The sequence below is a fragment of the Diabrotica undecimpunctata genome, chromosome 8, assembly GCF_040954645.1.
Source record: "Diabrotica undecimpunctata isolate CICGRU chromosome 8, icDiaUnde3, whole genome shotgun sequence".
Classification (NCBI taxonomy): domain Eukaryota; kingdom Metazoa; phylum Arthropoda; class Insecta; order Coleoptera; family Chrysomelidae; genus Diabrotica; species Diabrotica undecimpunctata.
In genome coordinates this window covers 18,607,466-18,625,457 of record NC_092810.1, presented here as the reverse complement: position 1 = coordinate 18,625,457, position 17,992 = coordinate 18,607,466, and the positions used below count along the sequence as shown (strand labels likewise).

Genomic DNA, 17,992 nt, shown 5'->3' with positions numbered 1-17,992 from the left:
CAGATTAGTAGGTTACAACATTAGTGCTGTGGTGAAATTTTGGGAGACATTCGTTGGACTTTCCGAGTTTGAATTTGTATCAGCCCAAGTGTCTGATGAGGCTGGGATAGGCCGAAATGAGTCATAACACTTTATTGATACCGATTCGAGCACGAGAAGTTTAACGAATTTGTCCTCCTAGTCCATATATTTGGCCATTTAAATCAACAAAGCGATAGCAGCTTTTGCTAGAAGATTAATTTTTTACACACACACACATATGGTTTTGACTTTAAGTTAAATATGAAAATATCTACAAATTAATATACTTACAGCCATCTGCCTACTGTCAACACCGTAAGGATGAACAGCCGTCCTGGGCATGTTACCTGGTTGCTGTGGCATACTATTTACAGGGGCTCCAGCTGAAATATCTTGATTTGGAGGCGATGTGCTTGGTGTTTGAACACCCGTTAAAACACCGTTTTGTCTGAAATCGTAAATAAAAATAATAAACATTTGATTAAAAAAGAAACGCAATCAGTTGGGTGGAAACTAAGAAAGAGTCTAAAACTGGATTTTCAATAATTTATCAAAGTGAATTTAAGAACACAGCTTTAAACATAATTGAACAATCATAGTTTCACAGGCCCAACCCGGACGGAACTGTATAAAGATGGATAAGGTGCGTCAAGGATTTGGTATGAAGGATAGGTCTAAAGTCACAACCTGGAACATAAGAGAAATAGAAAATAACGAAATAGATCTCGATAAAGACTTAAAGAAGCAGAAAATATAACTGCAACCTTGCAAAAATTGAAAGGTACAAAAAATGTAGACTATATAATGGTTTATAGCAAAATACATGGAAATGGAAAAACAAAATAACGAGCTATACATATGCAAATGAAAGGATAATAAAAATGGTCATTATTTGTGGAGATTTAATTGTCTGTGTGGGAAATCTATCAATACCACAAGTAGTTGGATCCTTTGGAGAGTACCAATCAAATGAGAATCGGGAAGAACTGAGATAATTCGCAATCTTTAACAATTCAAAAATGACAAACACCCGTTTCCGCAAAAATGATATAAGTAAACACTCGTAGAGCGCAAGAGCTCAACGATCCCTCATATATTATATTATAACAAATAAATATCTATTCAGAAAGCTTCTTATTGGTATCTACAATAACATCAATACCTAAATGTGCATCTACTCCAAGAAAGAATCATAAGGAATCTATATCAAAATAATTTAAATCAACACATATCACGAGTTCAACCCCAAAATGACTCTATGGCTATATACAAGGGTTATTAGACCCATGATAACCTATGGCTCGGTGACGTGGTGGACAAAGACGCAGCAAGGGGGAGCAATAAGGCTGCTAGGTAATACACAAAGGCTAGCATGCCTCTGTATTACGGGGGCCTTAAAAACAACTCCTACTGCATCGCTGGAAGTCCTGTTGAATCTACCACCACTTCATATCTTTATACAGGGCGAAGCCAGATCCGTGATGCACAGATTAATCCATAGTCAGCGACATATAAGCCAGATGCATGGTACTGACAACAGAAAGCTAATCGAGGAGCTAAAAGCCGATATTGTGATGGGGAAACCTATCGATGCAACAGTTACGAGATATAGCTTTAACAATAAGTTCACAATTAAGATACCAGGCAGGGAAGACTGGAATAAAGGTGTACCCATACAAGCTGCTGCTACCTGGTACACGGATGGCTCAAAAACATCGGAAGGTGTGGGAGCCGGCATAGTAGGGACAAATCAAGGGATAGATTTCCCGGTAAGTCTATCTAAGGATGTGACAGTTTTCCAGGCGGAAATAACTGCAATCCATCACTGCGTGGAAGAAATAGAAAGGCAGGAAAGAACGTTCTGTTCAGTTGCTATCTTCACAGATAGTCAGGCAGCGCTTAAGGCACTCAATTCCGTAGAGGTAAATTCTAAGCTAGTATGGGATTGCGTGTGTGCCCTAAATAAACTAGGAGACCGTAGCAAGGTTACGGTAGCCTGGGTACCGGGGCACGAGGGTCATAAGGGCAATGAAAAAGCAGATGAAATTGCCAAACAAGGCTCATCATTGCCATTCATTGGACCGGAACCCTTCTGCGGAGTTGCTAAATCAGTAACAAGAACGGCTACAAGGAAGTGGGTAGCTCGCAAATCTCTGGAATGGTGGAGGAATTCACCAGGACAAAGACAGGCGAAACAGTTCATTACAGAACATTCGCAAAAATTTACGGCAGACCTAATAAGCAAAGACAGGAAAACAGTCAAGGTCATAGTAGGTCTTCTAACAGGGCACTGTAAGCTGAATAGGCACTTGAAGCTGATGGGATTATCAGATGATGACCTGTGCAGATTCTGTCACCTCGAAGAAGAAACAGCAGAGCACATTTTATGTCAGTGTGACAGTCTGGCAAATGTGCGGTTCTTTGCATTAGGAGAAGAAAATCCACCGGCAAATAGCTACATGGAAGGTACAGTCTCGAAGCTACTAGACTTTATAAAAAGGGTCAGGCTAGAGAATGTTATCTAGGACTAGAGGACCACAATAGATCTGAAAAGGTCGCAGTGGAATAGGCCGAAAGGCCACCTCTCTTAATCTAATATCACGAGTTCAAACTAATACTGGTATTAATACAGAAATAGCAAAACATTAAAGTCTGCATATAGACTGCATCAAAGGAAGCAATAGAGAAAAAAGAACAACACACAACAAAAAACTATGATTATGGAAAGAGAAAATACATCAATTAATAATCCACTAAAAAGCAGTCTCGAAAAAACAAGAAGCAGTCTGAAGTAATAACCCAGATTTAGACGACGATAGCGAAATAGTCGAAGAAGTTGATGGAATAACAATGAACGAACCACAAACCGCACTTAAAAAATATTCTTCTTCTTCTTCCTCTTTATAAGCAATTCTGCTTTTTCATTGGCGGATTAATACATCTATGGAACGTTGTCACTCAATATTTTGCGCGGTCGTCTGATACTCTTCTGCCGATTGGTGACTATTCTAACGACACGGGTCTCACCCATTCTGCTTATGTGGTTACTTCATTCTTTCTTTCTATTTAGTGTCCATTCATTTATACAATGTACGTTACATTTTCTTATAATGTCTTAACTTCTCTTTCGATCTCTCAGCGTATTTCCTTTAAGTCTTCTCAGTACTCTCATCTCTGCCGTTTCCAGTAACCTGTGTTGTGTCTGTGTCGGGTCTTGCTTCTGAGGCATACGTCATTATTGGTCTTACACTGGCTTTATAAATTCTTGACTTCATTCATCTCAGTGTTAGTGTATCTCTTTCGCCATATAGTGTTATTGCCATCTTGCCAGTCTATTTGCTTTTTGTACTTGATCTCTCACTTCTTTGTCCAGGTCTCCATAGCTGGACAGTGTAATTCCAAATTATTTCATTTCCATTACTTGTTCAATACTGATTCCATCAATTTATATTTTACATTTTACTTAAAAAATATGAAAATAGAAAAGGAGGAGATACGAAATTCCAGATCCATGGAAAACAGCAGAGGTCGCCAAAGGTTCTAACCGAAGTATTTATACCAGAAGAACAAAATGGATTCCAAAAAGGACGCTCACGTAGTGATAATATATGTATAATCAAACAACTCATCAAGGTAAGCAGAGAATTTAATGTGGAATCTCTATACTTTTAACTCGGCCTGTATTGGTGTGGGGTGAATTGAGTAGCTCTATAACCGATGCAGCCGATCCCAAGCCCGGATAAATGAGGAGGGATAGAGGAGTAACATCTCTAAAAAAAAACAGGATTCAACTGGCCCGGTTGATAGCACCATGTAAGGGCTCCTTGTCTAGGATTACAGACGAAGGGTAGATGGTGCTCTTAAGCTGCAGTGAAAGCAAATTGTCTAGGAAAAGGAAAACTCCAAAATTAAACACTAGTACCGACTAATATCAACAATATGCCAACAAAATGAAATGAAAATTGCAAATGGATTTTTTCAACACAGAGACATACACAAATACACATGGACGCAAAATACGAGAGGGTTAAAATCAGTCATAGGCTACACAATCATACGGCAAAAGACAAATATGATTGTACAAGATGTAAGAGTATCGAGAGGAGCTACCTGTGGAAGCGATCATCACTTATTAAAAGCTAAGATCACATTTGGAGTAAATAAACCTAAAGAAGAAAAAGAAGGAAATGAAAGGGAGAAAGAAATACAGAAGAGGTATAACCTAATCAGCTTAGAACAAGAAAGCATGAGAGAATTAGACAGAAATAAATTAAATCAAAAGTTGGAAAATAAACAATTTAATAATAATGAAGCACATTACACTCACATACAAAGGTGTCTCCAGGAGGCAGCAACAGAAGCCTTTGGATACCAAATCCAGAATAAAAGAAAACTTCCATATTGGTTTGACGAAGAAATAGAACAAGAAATAAAGAAGAAAAGAGACCAATATCAAAAATTCTTAAATACAAAGAATATAACGGATAAAATAATCTATAAGGAGTCTCAAGCTAAAGTACGAAAAATGATATGTCGGAAGAAAAATGAAGCATGGCAACAAAAGTGTAACATGATAAATTCACATCTAGGACGAAGAAGAAGCACAGAAAGTTGGAGAGTCTTAAAATCTTTACAAGATAAGCAAAGAGACATAGTGTCAACAATAACAATGGATGACTGGGACCAATATTTTGAGAAACTTCTAAGGGAAGATAGACCACAATTTAAAAACAGCAACGAAACACAAAATATAAATATTTTAACTTCGCCCATACGAATAACAACGAAAGAAGTGGAAGATGTATGTAGATCTCTAAAAAATAACAAAGCACCGGGTCCAGGTAACATCACTGCCGAGTTAATTAAAGACGGTACAACCGAACTATATACAAGTTTAGCCAAACTGTTCCAAAGCTGCATTAATGGAATGACAACCCCAGAGGAGTGGAAGACATCATTCATATCACCTATACACAAAAAAGGCAGACGGGATGAATGTGACAATTACAGAGCCATTGCCGTGATAAACTCGATCAGTAGAATATACGGAAAAGTAATTAAAAACAGAATAGAAAGCGAATATAAAGACTTAGAGGCTGAGGAACAGGCAGGATTTAGGGCAGGTAGATCTACTGTTGACCATTTGTTTTGCATTACACAGATTATTGAAAAGAAAATAGCCGTTAATCAAGAAGTACATTTATTGTATGTAGACCTACGAAAGGCTTATGATAGCGTACTACATTATAAATTATGGGAAGCGTTAGAGAAAACAAACATAAGCATGAATTTAATAAATGCGACAAAGGAACTGTACGCTAATGCTAACTCAAAGGTAGAGGTTGGAAATAACCTGTCAAATGGATTCCAAATGAATAAAGGCCTTCAGCAGGGCTGCTGTCTCTCCCCGACATTATTTAAAATTTATCTAGAACAAGCTCTAAAACTGTGGAAGCGCAAATGTAGAAATATGGGAATGCCGATTAACAACAATAGCATATACACTTTGTCATTTGCAGATGATCAACTAGTGATAGCACAAAATTATAAAGATATTGAGTATATGAGTCGAAAATTAATGGAGGACTATGAAAAATGGGGACTTGAAATCAATATCCAAAAAACCGAGTATATGTGCATCGGCGGGAAACAACAGGACCTCATATTGGAAGATGGAGAAGTTATCAAACATTGCAACACATATAAATATGTAGGTATGATCATCACAAAAGAAGGCAACGTAGACGACACAATTGAGGAGAAAAACAACCAAGCAAGAAAAGCAATTTCCCTTCTCAATAGTAATCTTTGGGATCAATCAATTTCTAATAATAACAAGCACAAGATATATAACACAATCATTAAAAGTATAATTACCTACAGTAGTGAACTATGGCAAATAAAGGAAAGATATAAGAGAAAACTTGAGGCAACGGAAATGGATTTCTGGAGACGTTCAGCTGGAAAATCTAGACTAGAAAGAGTAACGAACAACAGAATAAGAGAAATTATGAAAGTTAAACATACAATAGTAGACGATATTGGTACCCAACAACTCAGATGGTACGGTCATGTACAGAAAATGTCTGAAGAACGTCTCCCAAAACAAGTTTTAATATGGACCCCTCACGGTAGAAAAAAAAAAAGAGGAAGACCCCGCCTTAGTAGGAGAGAAGGCATCATTAGAGATATGAAAGACAGAGACATAGAAGAAGACTTATGGATGAATCGAGAGGAGTGGCAACTGGGTATCGGAAGACGTAGGAGAACGTTTTAAATCTATCTATACACATATATTAATTACTATTTAACTGGGAATAAGCCACAATTAAAGGTTAAAATACGTTTATTGACGTTTTAATTTCCACTTCGGAAATCGTTCTCAAAATACAAACATTAGTAAATATTAGTAAATTTACTAATGTTTGTATTTTGAGAACGATTTCCGAAGTGGAAATTGAAACGTCAATAAACGTATTTTAACCTTTAATTGTGGCTTATTCCCAGTTAAATAGTAATTAATTTAAAATGCCACAAGAAAATAGCTTCAGAACAATACACATATATATATATATATATATATATATATATATATATATATATATATATATATATATATATATATATATATATATATATATATATATATACTTTTCATTTACTTCGAAAAAGCTGTTGACTGAGTTAAGGTTGATCTGCACCCTTAATTAATTTGTTTCTGATTCTAGAAATGACTACTGCGGCATTCTGCTCATAGACACATATATTAACATATATATGTTAATATATACGTCTATGATGCTGCTGTGGTAAAATTTTTAACGTATTTGTTTATTTCTACATGATAACTCTGTAATATTTACAAACCCTAACATAAATTACAGTTTTCTATCGTTACATCCATTGGCTCAGTTGCCAAATTGTGTAAACAGTAATTTTATCAGATACCTAATAACAATGAATATAATGTTTGCAATATTTCTATAAAATTTGTGAAGTAGTTGACTAAGGACTAATTTTCGTGTTTTTTTATTTTTATTCTCTTATTTACTAAACGTTTTAAAATATTTGAAGGTGCCTTACCCATTTTTTTTTCTATAAACTTCTAGTTACCAACCAGGACCAAATTGATAAGCCAAACCAGCAGCTTAACATCTAATATTGAAACTATTTCTACGACTGTAAAATTTCTGTGTGTCGTTATCAAACTTTGCGAGTTGTCGCATAAATTGTTCTGCTCTATTGCCAGTTGCATCTTTTATTAGAGAACTTGACTTAGCAGCCAAGTTTCCTAAAATTCGCATTAGTCTGAGCCTAGTTTCCATAAAACTTTTCTTGAAGCAATTATCATTTTTTTCGCCAAACTTTACGCAATATTCTTTACTTTATATAAGATTTTTAAAATATGGATTTTTTTTTTGCATACATGGAGATTAGTTTTCTACAGAACTTTCCAATATAATTTATACGCGCGCTTGACAATCATTTTTTATTACTAGCTGATTCTTTAGCCATTTTATGCAAATGTTTGATAATATTTTTTGTTAAATGATTGACACATTAGATTTTTCTTATTTTACGGCAATAAGGAACCTTTTCAAGAATTTTTGAATGGATGCTTTAATCACCATCACCAAGGTTGTATATTGAAGGTTGTGAATGTTTTAACTTTTTAAAAAACCGTCAATAAGTATATCAGCCTCCATTGCTGGTGATGATCCAGTCCAATTTTTGTAACAAATATGAATAGGTTTCATAGTTTGTTTTTGTTCATTAATTGAACATATACCACAATATTTATTGTCAATTCATACAAAAAGTAGTTTTTTGGTATGAACTCCAATAATGCATGGTATGCCGGATTTGGACGTGTATTTATGTCCATACGAACGGTGACTCCATCCACCATCAACAACCACTGCACATTGACCAATTCCTCCTGATGTCACGCTGCTTGAATTGCATCAGTTAAACATTGCTGCCACGTTTCTCCTAGTTCTTGCTGGTATTTATTAAATGTGTGAACATCCAACACTGATAAACCATTCCTCTACTGAATGATGTCGTTTTCCAATAGCCAAAGTACCCCACGTCGCTGGAAGATTCACATTGTGTTTATTCCTGTTCGTATGATTCGATTTTTTCATTCCACATGCAGCACACTTGAAACCGAATTGAGGATTTAAACCCATGGCGACTTCCTGTCAAATGCCAAGTATCCAGTTTTTTGTTACATGGCATTCATGACTCTTTAAGGATCTCACTTCCGCTATAAAGTGGCTTATATCCACTATTCTTCGTTCAGAAAGATTATTTATCTTATTATCGTACACACCCGGTACTCGCACTACTTTAATTTCCTAATCTTCTGTATTGGAATATAATATTGGGGTTGTCTGACCCCTGAATGATGCAACGGGTTCTCTGAAAAATGTGTAGAATATAAAACATGTAGAATAAAATGACAATGGAGAAGGAGAAGACGATACAACTTCGAACTTTATAGAATATACAGTACAACCTCGTTCATCCGGATGTCCGGATCGAAAAAATAAAAAAAAAATTTTTGATAATTGTATGTATGTATGTAATGCGATTTCCCGGTCCCTAATTTGTTGTCTTGAGTGATCGGACGGTCTAGGGACACGCTAGAAAGAGAAAGTCGAGAAGCAATGACTCACTCACCCCGGCCAGGCGGCGCGGCAAAGGGCTCGCCTAGGCGGAGGAAGGAACGACTGGAGAGTAATTCTTGAGGAGGCTAGGACCCACGTAGGGTTGTAAAACCAGAATGATGACCACTACCTCAGTGTTAAGTTATTGTAACATCTTAAAAAATCGAGCTTCGAGTTATATCCATTAATGGATTTCAAATGTCACAAAGAATACAGTACGTAAGACCTAATTTGTTTAAATAATTTTTGTTAATCCACTTTTTAGGTTTTTTTTTGATTTTTTGTTAATCCACTTTTTAGGTTTTTTTTTTGATAATTCTGAACAAAAAGATTTTTCTCTTCAGAGTTCTCTTGTTATGAACAAATTAAAATTGAAAAAAATAAATGAAATATGACAATTTTCAAGGCTCAAAAACACAAGCAAGAACTATTGTTTTATAATAACGGACATATCGTACTTCGACGAAATATTGTAGCAGCTTGTATATACAATACATAAAATATGCACTTTAATATAGATCCGTATGACCTAAAAAACACAATGCGAGAAAATGCTCAGAATATCGAATAATTAGCTTAATGAGCCACACTCTTAAAATTTTCCTAAGAATACTTCACAACAGAATTAGACGCAAATGCGAAGATCTCGAAGATACCCAAATTGGTTTTAGAAATGCTATGGGAACCAGAGAGGCACTTTTTGCGCTTAACATCCTATTACAAAAATGCCGTGACCAAAGAAAAGATCTATTTGCATGTTTCGTGGACTTCGAAATGGCATCTGATAAAGTACAGCATGTAAAATTAATGCAAATACTGAAAAATATCGGAATAGATGACAAGAATATTCGTGTCATTAAAAATTTGTACTGTAGTCAAACTGCTATCGTAAAAATTGGAGATAACTACACCGATGAAATCTCCATACAACGAGGAGTCAGACAGGGTTGCATTTTGTCGCCAACATTGTCCAATGTTTACTCGGACCAGTTATTTAAAAAGGCACTTGAGAGACAACCATACGGAATAAAGATCAACAGGGAACTACTTAATGTGATTAGATATGCAGACGATACAGTAATTCTGTCAGATAATATTGAAGGTCTCTAAATTCTGCTTGATCGTATTCACGAGGTAGGAGAGGAAATAAGCATTAAAATAAACTCAAAAAAAAAAACCAAATTTTTAGTGTTTAGTCGTGACCCACATCCCGATGCAAAGCTTCAATTAAACGGAGTCCAAGTTGAGAAAGTTCATAAAATGACATATTTTTGAACTGTGATAACGGACCAACTAGATCCAGACATAGAAATAAAACGAAGAATAGCAATGACTAAAACTACTTTTATGAAAATGAAGTCATTTCTTTGCAATAATCATCTCAGTTTAGAACTAAGACAAAGAATGGTTAAGTGCTATGTTTGGTCCTTACTTTTGTATAGTGCAAAAGTGTGGACGCTAAAAGTATCGATCATGAACAAAATTGAAGCATTGGAAATGTGGGGTCATAGACGAATGCTGAAGATACCTTGGACAGCAAGGAAAACTAATGAAGAAGTACTAAGGAGCGTCACCAAAGATAGAGAACTGCTAAAGACAGTTAAACATCGAAAAATGTCTTATCTGGCACATATAGTAAGGGAAAGTCGATATAAAATATTAAAACTGATCCTTAAAGGCAAAATAGAGGGCCGTAGAGGTGTAGGAAGGGTAGGGAACGGGTTTCTTGGTTGAGGAACATTCGTGAATGGACTTGGATATCAAATGCGGGACAAGAAGCATTTCTTGTCAATATTCCATATTGCAGAAGATCGAGAAGCCTTCGCAATGGTGATCGCCAAAGTCGTATAATTCTGATATGGCACGCGAAGAAGAAGAATGGCTCAAAAGATGATGTAGCGTGCTATGTTGGGCATTTCAATACGAGACAAGATCCCAAACCGCCAGCTACGACGAAGATCAGAAGTGGCTGATGCTGTAAAAAGAAAAGTAACACTGAAATGGAACTGGGCAAGTCACGTGGCCCGAATGACAGCTAAGAGAAGACAAAACAGAATAAGACATGATGCCTACCGAGCAGAGGTCGTCCACCAACACGTTGGACTGACAATTTAAAACGTTGCAGTGGGAATTGGATGCAAGAGGCACAAGATAGAAACAGATGGAAAATTATGAGGGAGATCTATGTCCAGCAGTGGACAAGCGAAGATTGAATGATGATATATATATTTACAAAACATCTAGTTTTTAATTTTCAAGATTTTGGTTAGGTGGTAGATCAACCATTAGGCAGTCTGTAAGGAATAAACAAAAGATAATAGATCTACTTACCGTTTAAAAAAATGTATTCCTCTCCTACTCTTCTTTTTAAAAGGCATATTGTCCTAACACTAAAATTAATGGTAATATTAATATAAAAATTACCACTAATACGTTATGCAAGGAACACTATTGTTTATAAATACTAAAATAATTAACTAAAAACGCCTAAATAGGTTTTTATAAACTAAATAGGTTTTTTATAAATATATTACTTGTAGCATGGCTCCAAGTTTCAGCATGGTCAGTTCAAAGTTCAAACCCATAACATTCTTATTAAATTTTGTTGTAATCTGCCATAGTGTTGTACAAAGTAATTAATATGGCAACCCTGTTAGTATGAAGTTTCGTTTGAAGCATTTCGAAGCCGAAAGTAATGCTATCTATCTCTCTACAACACAATTTGATGGCGGTAGTTCAAGATATAATTCTTGTTTATCGAGATTTTTCATATGTATAGGAATAAATTTTCAACATTTTATTGCAAATATTTTCCACTTTTACAGTTTTAGTTTATATACGATGTTATTAAAATTTTGTACGGTTTTTTTTACCGGTAAGCTTTATTATAAGCCGAAACATATTATTTTTTTCTATTGTGGCAAAACTGTACATTCAAACATTTTCAAAAAATTCATAAGTAGTTCTTAGGATTATATCTTTATGCTGTAAGAAAATTAACAAAATTGTATGTTTGGTTTTCCCGCTTTATACTTGGAAAAAAGTAGTTTTTTGAGTTTTTTCGAAAATGAAAACATGAAGTTTGCTCAAAATTTTTCAAAATACTTCTAATGATCACATTTACCTTCTCAATTTTTTTTAAATTTTTTGAATGTGTAGTTTGTCTTTTGAGAGGTGCAGATCAACCTTAACCGAAATAGGATTTGGGAAATAATGAATGACAATGGCCACTCTTTACATCCTCCAAAGACAATAAAAAATTTTCACCACCGGACAAAAATAGTAGTGAACACTGGTGAGAAAAGGACAGAACAAATCGAAATGAATCACGGAGTGAGACTGTAGTGAGTTGACTGCAGTCTTTACCCACCCGTAAATAGACGAAAGAAATTCCCAAAAATGAGAAAGAATCTAAAAATGAGAAAGAATCTGTATAAAGTGCCTATGTCAGTATCTCACTTCATTTTTGGATAAACTACTTACTGGATTGTTTTATACAAGTCTCTTATTTTCTGGTGAATAGGATGAGATCTGACCTTGAGAAGATCTAAAGCTCTTTGCTGCAATTCTGTTTTTCTTCCTGATTTATTTCTTCCGGCAAAACCTAATAACATCTGCAATTCCGACACACGGAAGGTTGCTAGCATAGTCTGAAAAAAAAAATGAATGTTACAAATTATGTGCAAAAAGTATCAATCGAATTTTCGTAATTGTGATGAGTGATTCAATTATAAAAACATCTCATGTTTATCTATTATATCTCCATTTTATTATCTATATTTTTATAATTTTGAATTCATATTATTTGAATTTAGTTGCTTAATCCTAAATAACTAAGCCAATATTTTGGAGTATCAAAATAGAGAAAAAAGGAGATAATACATACAGGGTGTGGTACGAAAAATGAAACAGATCCAATATCTTTGCTGATATTGGATAAGTTTCGTTTCACACAGTGTGAAATGCAAACACACGCTGACTTTTATTCCCTGATGGCCATCTTTCTAACCTTGATACAATACCTCTCTAGTGCCCGGTCGTCACTATCACATATCTCTCTGGTCGTTCCCTAGTGAGTACGGTGATTTCATACACCATCCTCACTGGGGTAACGTCAATACCGTGAATTAGACATTTTCACCGGTCTCTATCTTCTGCTGCCCTAAGTGTTCAGATTTCTCTTCTGCGACGCCTTGGATATGAAATTGAACCCATAAAGTGATGGGTCTTCAAATTTTTGTGGGAACTTATATTTAATATTCAATATTTAAGAGAAAAAAATATGCTACGATCCTGATCTATAGATACAATAACAAAAAGTTGGAAACACAAAATTTTTAAACTTGAAAAGAAATAAAATAGCATTAACAAGAGAACATGCACAGAATTTAAAAAGGAAATGAAGAGATGTCAAACCACAGAGGTGCGCTCAGAGAATTACATGGTATTTAAAAAATACAGTATCCACAGCATAAGTTACTCCAATTATTTAAGCTATAATATTCATTCAAACTTGTAGTTTAAATAATTGGAGAATATTCAGTCAAACTTCTAAAGTTAAAATATTTCAAATCAAAAAGAGGTTTGATCAAATTGACCAGTTCATTATAATTTACAAAAAACTCACACAGATATAATGATTTAATATAGTTACACTGATGGAAATTGAGGCGTTCTTTGCAAAAATCCCATGTCAGTTTTTTTTCGGAAATGGACTTACGCCATCTATGGATTGAAGGACTAATTACCTATGTTCCTTGCGTAAGAAAATTCCATTAAAATCACAGTAGTCCAAGATATAAGCGACAAAAATATAGGCGATTCCGCATAAACCCCATATGTCAAGCGCAATTTCCTGCAAAAACCACAGGTGTTAGTGACCATTGGTGTTTTTGCAGGAAACTTTATTGCTTAGCTGTCAGTAGGTTTTTATAGGTTAACGTTCCTTCGAATATTTGTGTTGTGTGATTTTATAAGTAAACACCATAAACCAATTTAGTAAAATGAGTTTTATAATAAATACAAGTAACAATGAGCTTGAACGATAAAGTTCAAGTGAAAATGTGCCATTAAAAAAGAAAAGGAAGGCGCTGAGATGTACAGAGATAAAACAGGCAAGAGTGAAAGGACAAAAACATGTTAATTATAAGAGCATAGAAAAAACACAAATGGGTCCCAATTGCAGGTACGTTACACATATTAATTGTAAAATAATGAGTGAAACATTTATATTCCTTTTAGATGTTCATGGTTTTAATGTTATTCTAAAATTATTGATGAAGAGAAATCTCGAGTTTTCGATTACTTTTATGCTTTGAAAATTAAAAACGAGCAAGATGGTTATTTGGCAGGTAAAATTAATCACTTTATTTAAACAATTAAAATATTAACAAGTATATTTCATGGTAGGGCTAATATCTTATCACAGTCCAAAGCAAAGAAGAAGCCGAAAAAATGCTAAAATTAGGGATGTTTTACTAAAACAAGTAGAAGATGATATGCCAAGCCAAGGTAATGTTCCGCAAACGCTCAAAGACCAACATTCTGCTGCCTATAATTATAAAATAAGGTTGGAAAAAAGAGAAGAACCAGTATGTGTAAAGGCTTTTTGCTGTCTTCATGGAATAACATATGAAAGGTTTGAAGGCTACAAAAACATGCCTTTAATGGTGGATCTATGTTCTCTTATGATGAAACCATTGGAAGAAAAGGACAAAATGAAGTAGCTTCATTATTGTTCCAATATTTACGATCTAATGAGGTGACGATAAAGAATCTTATCATAATAAGCGACGGATGTGCCAGACAAAATAAAAACTATGTTCTTATGAAATTTTTGTACTTGCATGTCCATGGTTTACACATGTTTGAAACTATCACACATATATTTCCTATTCGAGACCATTCATTTTTAAGTTGTGACAAAGATTTTTCATTGATTGAAAAGCAGGAGCAGGTCCTATATAGTAGGTGTATTTTTGAGATAGAAAACAAGTACATTCCCTAGTTTACATAGGGGGTACAAATGTGTTTAATTCATTTAAAAGCTCTGGTGTGTCAATATTATAGTTACATAGTTTCAATAGGAAAACTTAGACTGTATGGTATATCACAATCTTTAGTATATCACCAGACTTTTGTAAAAATATAATGATTGATTGAAGGGTAGGTACCATCAAGTTTGAATTTTCTTAAGTACTTTAAAAATCTATGTTGTACATCCTCTATAGCCTATCTACATGAATCTAATAGTAAGGAAACCACACCACAGCTTCATAGAGCAGTTTAGATTTTTCAAGACTATTGTACAAAGAGGTGAAGGTTGTCCAAATTTTTAAAATTACTTGTTGAACTGATGATGAAAGCCAAGTGTTTTCAGTGTAGATTTCATAACCTCATCAATATGTTTATTAAAATTGAGTTTACTATCAATAGTCACCCCAGATGACTGATAGAATCAACCCTATCGATAATGATGCTACTTAATTTAAAATCAAAATTAATTTTGTGACTCATTTAATGATTGTGACAACAGATTTCCGTACCATTAAAACAAAAATTCGTTGCTATGACAGGATTTTCGCTGTAGAGGAATATGAAGATTTAATCATGTCTTCATCTAGTCATAATCATCATCATCATTTGATATTAGACATATTACTTACATAGATGTAGCTGCTATTAAAAAACAGTGACCAGATTTAAAAAAAGTTCCACAGGAAGTTTTGGTATTGGTAAAGAAGTTCCAAAAAACGAAAAGGTTAGTTTCAGTATTAACTCTTATTATGAATTTATCTTTTCCTCAGATAATTTGGGTATGGCTGTTAGCTAAACCATACATTGATGGCATTCTTGAAGAACATTTTCAACTTTTAAAACCTCAACAAAATAGCAGTTCACCCATGTTTGTACCTGATCCTCAAAATCTTCCTGCTTATCAGGGGAAAACTCTAATAAACATAAAAAATTGTTACAATACATTCCAGATAATCACAAGCCGTTCTACAACATGATATGTGAATGGTCTACTACAGTGCCAAAGAAGCAGAACAAGGAGACAATCATTAGTAAGTGAAGAATTCAGAATTCATTGATATAAATTTCATCTCTGTAGACATCATTCCGGCTTATTACACTAGTACCTTTACTTTTATTACCAGTTCATTTTGAAAACGGGTCATCTCTTTTTAAATTATAAAACCAAAAAATACATAAAAACACTTAAGTTCTTAAGAGTAATGAAGATAAGAAGTTTTTTACCCCTCCTGTGAAATTTAAAAAAGTGGAGGTGGTCCTTTTTCAAAATGAGGGATTTATTTGTATAAGGCAGTCAAAAAGAAGGGTTATATAATACAGGGTGAGTTTTAAATAATGGTATGGATCAATCTAGTATCAATGCAGTGGTAACATTAAACTTACCCCATAAAACTTACCCGGAGATCAATAGTGCTGTCGGACATTTCCTTGGGGAAGAATTTTCAAACTTGCCCAACCAAATGCAGTTTCCACCATTTAAAAGGCAAACTTCTTTGAATAACTGAACAAAACAAATGGTGTTACTTAAAAATAATAGATTATATATGTTGTATCTTAAACGCTTCTATGGCTTGAACTTTGGCATCGTAATAGCAACTTAAAAATGTTAATAGTTAATATTTAAATGAGTAGTTTTTGCTTAAACCTTCCATACGCCGTTATCACAAACATCACACAAACTAACACGGACTCACATACAGCATTGTGATAAAGGTGGTCTCCTTAAACAAAGTTAACCTCAATTTGCGGTATTTTATTGCTATGTCCACCAATCGTACAAACTCTTACACAGGATCTACATCTAATACGCATGCGAAACTGATCGTGCAGTCGTACCTTAACTATACGTCAATATCACAACCACACGTTCTGTGATTTTGCTTTTATGGTTTTTAGAATATTTTAATTTGTTCTGTGTTTTACCTTGAACCGGTTTTATATTCACATTTTCCCAAAAAATATCTTATTGTGAGTCACTGCAAAGAAAGTTAAAAAGGCCGTACACCGATGAATGATGAAATGCAAACATAACAAAAATGAGCGAAAAAGACATTGGGGCACAAAAATAAAAAAAATTATATATTCTGTTTATTTTAAAATTGTTTTCTTACGTATTTATTATTTTATTGGGAATAAAGCCGCAATTAAAAGTTAAATCACAAAATAATAAACAATCAAAGAATACCCGCTCGCATAAGCAAATACCCTATCGCAAAGAGATACTCGCATCTCGTTCGCGCAGACGGAATCAGCCATGTTTTAAACGGAACCAGTGCTGTTCAGTGAAATTTTATCTTGTGCGCATAAAAAAATTAACCCGGTTAATGTAGATAGACATAAGATGCACTATTTTATTTGTACTTTTAGTTGAAGAATACATTCAATTATTTCAAATTAACTAAATTATTTATTTAATTTAATTAAAGGTTGAGTTTACCGAAAGTACAAGCTGATTATAGCCGTAAAACAAAAGATAAAGCGTTAGAAAAGTACATATTGTTTATATTATGTTATGAATTCTGCAATTTTTGGTTTATAAAATAACAATAGGTAAATATTTATTTCTTTGGAGATTAATTGCAGTTAATTATTAGAATTTTTTTAGCAATTACCCTTTGATAGATTAGAAAATAGATTTGGCAATCGTCAAATCAGCAGTTGCCAGATTACAAAAGATGTTTGCAATTAATCTCGAAAGAGACAAATATCTACTCATTATTGCTTGATATAATTTAATTTTTTCAGAACTTTTCATCGAACTTTTTAGACAATTTTGACTTCTGTTCTTTAATTTGCAAGATTTTCATTACACCAGGGGACTTTCCCGTTGAAATTCCTCACAGAGCTTAATTAAAGACAGTTATCTTTAAGCGCTGACATGACAATGAAATTGTACGGCGGCCACATCTACGTTCAATGTATGCCTTATCGTCCCTTTAATCTTACCCACATCTTACCTGAACAATATTCCAAGCCTGCTTGACATGCTTCCCAGTTTGTTTTACCAACCAGTCTTCTGTGTTAAGGTCTTGATTTTGCCTCTTTAGACGGGTCCTGATAGTTTCGTCTTCAAGTTTTTTCTCGGGGTCGCGGGTGAGGACCATGGGGCGCTTGTGCATATTATTTGGAACAATTATATTTAAGTTTACTCCCTCCCACGGGCCCGCAATAGTTTTCACCACTTTGTCACTTCACATTCACATAGTCGTCCATTTTTTTTATACTCGTTAACACAGTTCACCCACAGGGTCCCTAAACGATGT

At 34.4% G+C, this 17,992-nt stretch overlaps 1 protein-coding gene across 3 annotated transcripts in view; it reads right to left on the bottom strand.

Annotated features, from left to right (window-relative positions):
• LOC140447247 (E3 SUMO-protein ligase PIAS2-like) overlaps positions 1–16,487 on the bottom strand; it is a 45,794-nt gene extending 29,307 nt beyond the window's left edge. The window contains exons 1-3 of one of the 3 annotated variants that reach the window (XM_072539791.1): positions 16,113–16,487; positions 12,177–12,343; positions 313–469 (exon numbers count right to left, since the gene is read on the bottom strand). In XM_072539791.1, coding sequence (XP_072395892.1) covers positions 313–469; positions 12,177–12,340 — 321 coding nt within the window. In that variant the 5' untranslated portion in view covers positions 12,341–12,343; positions 16,113–16,487. Of the gene's footprint in view, positions 1–312; positions 470–11,024; positions 11,084–12,176; positions 12,344–16,112 lie in introns of those variants that run through there. The other 2 variants (XM_072539789.1, XM_072539792.1) reach the window with 2 other exon arrangements.
• Between the last annotated feature and the right edge of the window lie 1,505 nt (positions 16,488–17,992).